This window comes from Coccinella septempunctata, chromosome 4 (assembly GCF_907165205.1).
Source record: "Coccinella septempunctata chromosome 4, icCocSept1.1, whole genome shotgun sequence".
Taxonomy (NCBI): Eukaryota; Metazoa; Arthropoda; class Insecta; order Coleoptera; family Coccinellidae; genus Coccinella; species Coccinella septempunctata.
The window spans coordinates 28,240,778-28,250,929 of NC_058192.1; the positions used below are offsets into that span (position 1 = coordinate 28,240,778).

Here is a 10,152-nt window from a genome sequence, read left to right on the forward strand (position 1 = left end):
GTGTGTTTTCTCAGTGAAAACGATTTCAGAAGTGTTATATGAAATCTTTGCTCAAAATGTCTTTCGGCAATTATTGTATGCTGCGGAACTGTGGGAACTGCAGAAGAAGAGTTTCCCGAATATCAGTTTTTTAACTTTGCCGAAGAAAATGGAAACGTAAGTATTGGAACTCGTACCACGTGAGTGGGGTATTGATTGAATTTATATTTTCAGTGCTTTGAAGTGGATAGAATTCTCAGGGCATGAAGACATTGACTTCAGTAAACGGTACACCATGTGTAGTGAACACTTTAGTGCAAGTCAATTCAAATCATTCTATCCACGTAGATTGCTATTTGCAGGAAGCATCACTTGCATAAAATGGTCAACAAAAGAACCTTGTGGGAGAGTAAGCAGTTTGAAACTGATAAAATGCGTACTGAAGGTAAGTCCTCCTAGATATCTGCAATGCATTACTCATTAATTATATATTCACTAGTTTTTTTTTTCTGTATGCAGTAAGCATTCCAATGATGGAGAGAACATGACCTGATATGGAAAGCGAGCATATTGAGTTTGTTACAAATACTGATGGTATGTCTTTCTACGTATCTGCAATGCATTATTGAATGCATTATTCCTTAATCATATATTCAATAGTTTATTTTCTGTATGCAGTAAACATACCATTGACAGAGGGACCACTTGAGATGGAAAGTGAGCATATTGTTACAAATACTGATGGTGAGTCTTCCTTGTTATCCGCAATGCATTACTGAATGCATTACTCAATAATCATAAAGGGTGTTTCAAATTAAGCGTTTTTTTTTTCAAAATAAATAAAACACATAATTTGCTTTCGTTTCCAAAAACTTTTTATTAGTAATGGAAACATTAGTTATGACATTTATGTACGAAAAGTAATATTGGCCAAATGGCCTCCTCTTGCAGCTCTACAGACGTCTACCCTTTTGTTGAAATTTTGACATAATCAAGGCTCTATCTCACTAATGACACGAATCATTTCATCCTTTAGTTGAGGAATCGATTGTGGATAATTCTCATAGACCTGGCTTTTCACATAACTCCCAAAGAAAATAGTCCAGCGACCAATAGTGCTTTCAGATGGACGATTATGTTGACAATAAAATTCACGCAATTTTCTTAAAACATTTTTCACAGAACGCTGATTTTCATGAAATAATTTAACAATTTGAACGCGTTGTTGTATCGTGTACGAAGCCATTTTAATAAATGTCGTACATCATACTTTTTAAAGGTCCGGATTCTATATTCTATATTTTATTTATTCTCAAAAAAAACCGCGCAGTTTGAAACACCCTTTATATTCAATATTTCATTTTCTGTATGCAGTAAGCATTCCATTCATGGAGAGACCACCTGAGATGGAAAGCAAGCAGATTGAGAGTGTAATTTCAAATACTGATGGTAAGTCTTCCTACATATCTGCCACAAAAATAATAAAGAGCATTACTTATTTATCTCATATTGAATTGATTTTTTAATTATATAATTAGATTACCGCAACTTTTCCTTTTTCAGATATTCCTTTGCGTGCACCCGTCAGAACTTCACACTTGAAAAAGATGTCAAAATCTTCAAGAAGAGACAGAAACTTGCGAGATATAGAGAGGACATATAGAATATATAGAAAGAAAACACAATTTTGCTACTGCAAAAGTAAGCCTGTTAAACCAGTTATATCCAGCAAAAAAGCTGCAATTTTTCAGTTGATGAACGAATCTAAAAAATTCCTAGCCAAAGAACTTTACTTTGGTATTATGCCTCACCCAAAGGCTTTAAGGCAGTAGCTAAATGTCAAAATTTGCCAACTCCAAGAACTTCGAAAAACTGGCAGTCTAAATTGAAAATTGCACCTGGTTTAAGTCCAGATATAATAGATAGTTTGAGGTTGCATTTCTCAAATACTGATCAGAAGAAAGACATTTGCTGTCCTAAGTTTGATGAAATAGGTTTAAGTGAGGAGTTGCACTTTGATCAGTCAAATGGAAAAGTAGTTGAAGTTGTAGACATAGGAACAGTTAAAAGGAAATACAGAGCAACTACAGTTCTAGTGTGTATGGTAAGAGCATATAATTGGGAATACGTATTGGGAGATTGTTTTTTAGGTCATACAGCAACAAGTTAATACTTATATTCCTTTGTCTCAGACTCCATTGATGCAGCTCAACAATCTGGACTCAAGTTCAAAACCATTATTTGTGACCAGAGTCCAGTGAATCAAAGCGTGGCTAAGAAATTGGACATTTCAACAGAACAGTATCTTTTTCAGAAATAATGAAGAAATTTATTTTATCTATGATGTACCTCACCTTCTCAAAAGCATCAGGAATAATTTGGCGAAATATGATTTTGATTATTCCGGGAAACCAGTATCATGGAATTATATAAGACAAACATGCACTTGAAGTAATCCCATTCGTGTTGGGTTGTTGCCAAAAACAACAGAGGAACACTTGAAGTTTACCACGTTCAATGCAATGAGAGTTAAGCATGCTGCACAAATTCTTAGTGAATCACTGAGTGTCGCAATGGTTGTACTCATGCAATTGGGGCAACTTCCAGCAGAGTGCATGTTCACTGCAGAGTTCATTAGTGACATGGACAAAGCACTTGACTGCCTAAATAGTATTAAATTGGAGAAGGACCATGAGATATGCCATTACTGAGGATTCGCCACACAGAGATTTTCTCTTGAAAATTAGGGATAATTTAAGAAGTTCTAAGTTTTTTTCTAAGAGATCTGTACCACCATGTATAACTGGTTTTATCACAACAATCAATAGCATACTCCAGCTAGCTGATGATCTGAGGAATACATATGATGTCCCCAAACTGCTCACTCGTCATTTGAATCAAGATCCACTTGAAAATTTATTTGCCACAGTTAGGCAACAACACGGATGCTGTCAAAACCCAAGCCCCAAACAATTTGAAAATGGTCTTCGACAATTATGTCGAAGACTTATAAGATATAACTTCGATTACAAAGTTATGTTCTAACACGAATTGTGAGGAGGACTTCACATTCTCTCTAGACAAATTGAAAAAATTAGGTCAAATAACTAGCTATGAACACAAAGAAGATACAACTATTCTGGAACTTAAAGATGTGCAAATGGACCTAGAAGAAAAAATGCAGTATTCTATGTCAGTGGATATATGGCAAGGAAATTTCTCAAACTCCATCCTTGTGACATCTGCAGTTCTATTATTCTCGACAAAGATAAGCTTCTGACAAGACAACATCAATTATTTACTTATTTTAAGCAGGAGGAATCAATTAATCCTGAAAAAGGTTTACTGTATATTTCTCAAGAATTTTTCAATTATATTGAAAAACTGGCAATTATTCATAATGAGTTGCTGTGTAGTAAACAAATAGTTGAAGAATTGATGGACATTGTCAAGTTGAAGCATTACATTGAGTTTGCTTTTTGTGCCCCTGAATCTTTACATAAATTTCTACACTTATTTATGACTATCAGGTGCCACTGGGGTGTTCGATTCATAAATCAAGATAAGGAGAAGAAAGTAGCAACAAAAAATCAAAAATTGAAAAATATTTGTCACGAATGAACCGTTGTTGCTACTTTAATGTTACATTGATTTATGAATCGAAAATCTCAATAGCATCTGTCACAAATAAATGTGAAAATTTGTCTGTAGAACAGACTTCAACATTGATGCTGACCTTCAATTTCAGCTTTTGCTTGCTACACTGTAACCCATTTAAATATCTAAGAATAGTATAATGTTGTCAAATGTTGAATTGAATTCGCGGAGATTAGACGAAAATCCACATTCAATTAAGAAAATTAATTATCCGGCTGTTCACTTAATTCCATTCAGGATTATTTCAATATGGATTTTCATCTAATCCCCTCCTCATGAATTCAAAATTATATGATATTCAATTCATATAAATCAGTTTTCAGTTTTGCAATGTTGTTGTGTTGAAAAGCTCTTCAGAAGCATATTATAAATCATGGATCAAATAATTCTTCCTTGAAAGATTTGATGTTGTTCTACCAAATTCTTGTTTTGGGTCGAGAAACCTCTGGAGGGAATATTCTTGATAAATTTCATGGCCAGACATAAAATACCGCATTCTTCATGTTAAGGTCTCTTCTGTACTTGCTTTTAATCTTTCATAACTGAAATATTTTTCTCTTCTTCGATTCATTTGCCTATTATCACTTCTTTTATTTCTTCTGGAGAGGATGCATACCTTACAGGAAGTTATACTATTATGAAGGAGCTCGCTCATAATCAAACTATGGGGGACTGATATTCTGATAGCAAACATGTTTATTGTCTTTCAGCTAAGAAATTCTCAACTGAAATCTTTAAGTGACTAAGCAGTTTGGGAATATTGATAATATTTTTCAGATTATCAGGTTATTGAAGTAGAATGTATTGTAGATAACAATGACAGTGGCTTATATTTTTTCGACATTAATTTGGAACAATTGTTTCCCTTTCTTCAGAGAGAAAGGCCTGTTTGACGAAATCTTCACTCATTTTGTATTGGTCTTGTTCCAATTCACATACTTGTTGCAGTCAATTACTTTAGCCACTTATGAATCGCACAGGACTTCGCTAGTAGTCCAACAATTTCAGCAAAAACTGATTCACTCAGTATTTGAACTGCACTCTCATTGCTTTGTGAGTGATGACATACTGTCTTAATACTGTTTGGTATGACAACATATCTTAATAAACTTTTTGGGGTTTTCACTCCCAATCTCTGAAACAAAATCAATTAAAAATGAAATAAACGATTTGCTCCTGCGTGAATTCTTGCACTAATTTGTCAGCTCATTGTCAGGCAACAATTTTTTCTAGTTAATTTGCTCCTGACAAATTAGAGCAAGAATTTACGCAGGAGCAAATCGTTTATTTCATTTTTAATTGATTTTGTTTCAGAGATTGGGGGTGAAAACCCTAAAAAGTTTATTAAGAAATGCAGAATACTCCCAGCATAAATTTCAATCGATATATGACATAATTGGCCAAATTACTTAAAGAATCTACATGGGATGGAAAAGATTATATATGAGATGCCATTTTTCATTTTTCTTATGAAAGAAGCAGTTTCCTGTTGAAATTTCTACTCTCTTCGACACACATCGATGTAATAAAGGGATATTGAATGTGAGAATTCGTAAGTTGCCTTGACAGCTAGAAAACAAATCTAATTACATATTTCCACCCCTGCTACCATACCTGTCCTCCCTTCTCAATTTTCCGTAACCATAAATTTTTTCATTTTATTTATCAATATTCAACTCTTCGCTGGAAGCATACTCATTCAACATAACAGGGGCTCGATTCTCGAACTTGTAGGAATTCAATCATATAGGAACAAACAATTTCCATACGAAATGAGGATGGCATGAATAAATCAATCCAAATCTTCTAGTCAGAAAGGCAAAAATGAAATACCTACCTGAAAATACAACAGGTTGAATTTTGGAATGATTTCAAATTTCCACTCTGAGTTTCCTTAACTAAATAAAATGCACTTGTACTCCTTAGCTTACAAACACGGTTTATTGAGAAATGCAATCTCTCCTATATTTTCAATTTGGATTGCCAAAGTTGAGGCTAATTTCTCGCACACTTTTTGATTAATCAATAAATTGCCTTTTCGCTTTTAACACTTGGATATTCCAATATTACAGACACTATAATATTATTCATTGCTATAGATATTTATTTCAATTTATCAAAATGTATGGGAAAAATGGCTGGATATTACTGAAATTCTTCGCATTATGGAGATTATTGACTTGTCCTTATTTTGACATGTCTTTACTGAGTTACAGGACTTGTACAACTGTTTAAGGTTTTTCTAATTAAGGTTCGAAAAATTCTTTAACTCATATGTGAAAAATCTTGAAATATGTTTTTTATATCGAATTCTTGATGACATGTCTTTACTGACTTACAGGTCTTGTACAACTGCTAAAGGTTTTTTTAGTTGTGGTTCGAAAAATTTTATAACTAATATGTAAAAAATTCTTGAAATGTGTATGTTATGATAGTACCTATATCAAATTCTTAATGACATGTCTTTACTGACTTACAGGCTCGCTTACAGGTCTTGTACAAATGTTAAAGTTTTTTTAATTGTGGTTCGAAAAATTCTATAACTAATATGTAAAATATTCTTGAAATGTGTATGTTATGATTGTTCATTAAATACATAATTTTTGATGAAAATTGCACAAATTCAACTATTGTTATTGATTAAAGCATATATATATATATATATATGTTTATCATATACTTGTGCCCTATATTCGAAGCTCTCTTATCTGTATACAGGAGTTTTAAAAAGTGACTTCTTTTCACTAGATTTAACTTAACTGTTAAAAACAATTCTCACCTAAATACATCCTATGTCATCCTCAGTTCTGTCATATTTTCAAATGATTTCAAATGAAACATTCAGCGAATCTAACTGAGTATTTCATTTAAAAATTGTTAAGGTACATGAAAAAACATCCTGATACCAAAACAAAAGCCCTACTTTTGTATGTCGTTCAGGATGTTTTTTTCTGTCTTCGACAAGTCGATGTATGAAGAGTAGAATTCGAATTTCGCGACCTTTCTTTGAGGAATAGAATTCAAATTTCGCGCCCTTTATTTAAGAATATGATTCGAATTTCGCGCCATTCATTAATACAACAGAAAACCAAAGATTATAGAGTAGAAAGATAGGAAACGAAGCGACTAAAGTGATGTGAGCGCCATCTGTGTTTCAAATGTGTTTTTAAGACCCTAATGCCCGTTTGCACCGTATCGCTGGTAACCATGTTAAAACTAATCGATGTTTAATATTTAAACGTTGCTTAAGCGGTTGCCTGGTTGCATCGTGGAGCATCGTGGAGTTTACTTTAATCATCGATAGGTTTGGCAACACCACTTACAGCATGGAAAATTCAAAAGGACCCCGCACACTTACTGTTTACTGTTTTTCTATATAAACAGATTTTGAGATAGCGAAATGAGGAGATTAGTGACACCGAATAATGTCCATCCTGTACATTCCTGAATAAAAACACCTTTGGACCGACCGTCAATACCTATCATAATAATTATAATGAATGAAAACCTATATTTCTTGACAGCAATCTCAACTACAGATAAGTTTTGAAGAAAAATTTTAAGAAATCCGAATATAAACCTGAATAATTTTGCAACTGTTCTTTGTACATTGATGAAACTTCCTACAGAGGTGGACATACATCATGGTATCATATTTTGAAAAACTCAGGGTGGTCCCAAAGTCACTAACAAACTTACAGTCAATTACTTATACAGCTTCATGAAACAGTCTGTATAACGAAACTTAACGTGGTGGGCGGTGTTTAGATATCTGTGATATCTTGTTATTCAGAACCCAAGACATCATGATGAAATTTTGAAAATTAGAAGAATTATCATCAAAATTTAAAGATTCATTTTTCCGTAGCTGCAATTTTGGAACGCCCTATAGAACAAACCGGATGTAAGACCTTCGTGAAAATCTGATATATTGTTCTTAAGGCTGATATAAATATAATATGTAAAAATGGGGAAAATTCACTGGACCCGCTTTTCCTAAGTGTGCGGGGTCCTTTCAACCATCACATCATAGAAGATAAATTGAAAAGAAAAAGAATTCAAGGTTTTATGTTCTGTTGTCAAGGTGGGAAATTTCTTTTGGAGATTCGGTGTTGTGTTTCGAATTTGAAGTGCGAACGTGGATCGCATCCAAACACTTTATTATTAGTCTAGGAAAAGAAGCCTTCTTGTGAAAGGACTGTTGAATTTAAACTAAACTTCTCACAAAAATCAAAGGAACAAAAAAATTTTCGGAATTTTTTGGTGATTTTCAACAGGCTGTATTTCAGTGAAAAATGGTCGTACAGGAAATAAAAAAAACGCTTTTGAAGCTTGAAGACTCTAGTTTTTGAATTCATTGGTCAAAAATTTTTCGGAGCACCGGTAGCCATGCAATCCTTAAAGTACGAAGAAAAAATTTTCAAAATTTTTCACATTTTTTTTTTGCTCTATGGGCATGGAAAATTTTTTTCGAGCTAGACCAATGCCTAGGTCGCATAGCCACTTTATTCAGCTTCAATTTGCTTTTTACGGGCTTCAGATACGACCATTTGTCTTTGAGATATCAAATTTTGAATGCAAAAGGATCCTTTTTCACTCAACTGCCAATATCTCTGGAACTACTGGTCGCCCAGCGAGCTGCCAGGCGGATCTTTTTCTGCAGAAAATTTCCCACAAAATCTGCTACGATTAATTTAAAAAAAAATTTTTTTTCACCTGTTACGTTAACGTGAAAAAAGAGCAAAAAAATGCCATTTTTCCTTTTTTTCATTAATCGCCTATATCTTCGTCAATATTGGGGGGAAAGCTTAGGTTAGAAGAGAATTTTACAGTCTAATGTATCCCAAAGGCCCCCCTAAATCAGTAGATTGATCTGTTCAGCGGTTTTTCTGGGCCGATTGATTGAAATTTTGAAAAAATTAGGGGAACAAGGTTTTTGTTCCTTAAACTTGACCTAATCTTTTTAAAAATCAATAATTTCATTTTTTTTCACTTTTTACTCAATTTTGTGTTTTTTAAAGATTAATTATCGAAAAAAAATCAGAAAAAAATTTTTCAAAAATTTCGAAAATTTACAAGAAAAAAATTTTTGAAAATGTCCAAAAAAAAATTCTATCGCTCAGAATTTCGCACAACGAGTACCGTGGGCAGCTTATGGGTATCAACTTTAAATTTATTCAATAAATTTTTTTTTGAGGAAAATAAAGGTTTAAATGTGTCCATAGCTTCAGTGGAGGTGAGTCAGAAATGGCTTCTTGATTCTTCTCGATTTTTTTAAATTTTCAAAAAATTTTTTTTTGGAAATTTTCGTTATTTTTGAAAAAATTTTTTTGGATTTTTTTTTCGATAATTAATCTTTAAAAAACACAAAATTGAGTAAAAAGTTAAAAAAAATGAAATTATTGATTTTTAAAAAGATTAGGTCCAGTTTAAGGAACAAAAACCTTGTTCCCTTAATTTTTTCAAAATTTCAATCAATCGGTCCAGGAAAACCGCTGAACCGATCAATCTACTGATTTAGGGGGGCCTTTGGGATACATTAGACTGTAAAATTCTCTTCTAACCTAAGCTTTTCCCCCAATATTGACGAAGATATAGGCGATTAACGAAAAAAAGGAAAAATGGCATTTTTTTGCTCTTTTTTCACGTTAACGTAACAGGTGAAAAAAACTTTTTTTTTTAAATTAACCATAGCAGATTTTCGTGGGAAATTTTCTGCAGAAAAAGACGCCGCCTGGCAGCTCGCTGGGCGACCAGTAGTTCCAGAGATATTGGCACTTGAGTGAAAAAGGATCCTTTTGCATTCAAAATTTGATATATCAGAGACAAATGGTCGTATCTGAAGCCCGTAAAAAGTAAATTGAAGCTGAATGAAGAGGCTATACGACCTATGCATTGGTCTAGCTCGAAAAAATTTTTCCATGCCCATAGAGCAAAAAAAAATTGTGAAAAATTTTGAAAATTTTTTCTTCGTACTTAATCTAAGGATTGCATGGCTACCGGTGCTCCGAAAAATTTTTGACCAATGAATTCAAAAACTAGAGTCTTCAAGCTTCAAAAGCGTTTTTTTTTATTTCCTGTACGACCATTTTTCACTGAAATACAACCTGTTGAAAATCACCAAAAAATTCCGAAAATTTTTTTGTTCCTTTAATTTTTGTGAGAAGTGTATTTCCTCATCTTTGGCATTTTAATGAATTCGGATATTCAGAATATAATTTACCAATTGCTAATGAAAATTTAGCAATAATTCTTGATGCTGTCGATACATCTACATTTATGAAATTGGCAACAAAAGCCAAGTGACCAGCACTATCATAAAACTTCAATGGATCTATCAATTGATTTATTGTTCCGAAACTATTATTCCTGAAATATCTATATTTGTATAATATAATTAATATAAATCCCAAATCATTCTCCATACATGGCAGCAAAAATAACACGGTTTCTTTCGTTAAACGAAATCTTCTGAAAAAAATGAGGTTGTCCATTTCTTCGAAATAATTTCTTCTC

The 10,152-nt window shown here is 33.0% G+C and overlaps 1 protein-coding gene across 2 annotated transcripts; it reads left to right on the forward strand.

Moving 5' to 3' along the window:
• Positions 1–493: 493 nt before the first annotated feature.
• On the forward strand, positions 494–4,795 carry LOC123311556. 2 transcript variants are annotated; one of them, XR_006537497.1, is made up of 5 exons: positions 494–573; positions 658–723; positions 1,354–1,428; positions 1,543–2,083; positions 2,172–4,795. XR_006537497.1 is itself a non-coding variant. In XM_044895594.1 (4 exons), the coding sequence occupies exons 1-4, from the start codon at positions 534–536 to the stop codon at positions 1,809–1,811; spliced, it is 450 nt and encodes a 149-aa protein (XP_044751529.1). In that variant the 5' UTR covers positions 494–533; the 3' UTR covers positions 1,812–4,795. The 2 variants fall into 2 exon arrangements, 1 of the variants encoding a protein (XP_044751529.1); XM_044895594.1 differs by having other exon boundaries at positions 1,543–4,795.
• Positions 4,796–10,152: the final 5,357 nt, after the last annotated feature.

Coding starts and splice junctions, on each gene's coding strand:
- LOC123311556 (XM_044895594.1), top strand. CDS start 534: ATGGAAAGCGAGCATATTGAGTTTGTTACAAATACTGATG. Junction 574..657: donor GTTTGTTACAAATACTGATG/GTATGTCTTTCT, acceptor TTCTGTATGCAG/TAAACATACCATTGACAGAG. Junction 724..1,353: donor TATTGTTACAAATACTGATG/GTGAGTCTTCCT, acceptor TTCTGTATGCAG/TAAGCATTCCATTCATGGAG.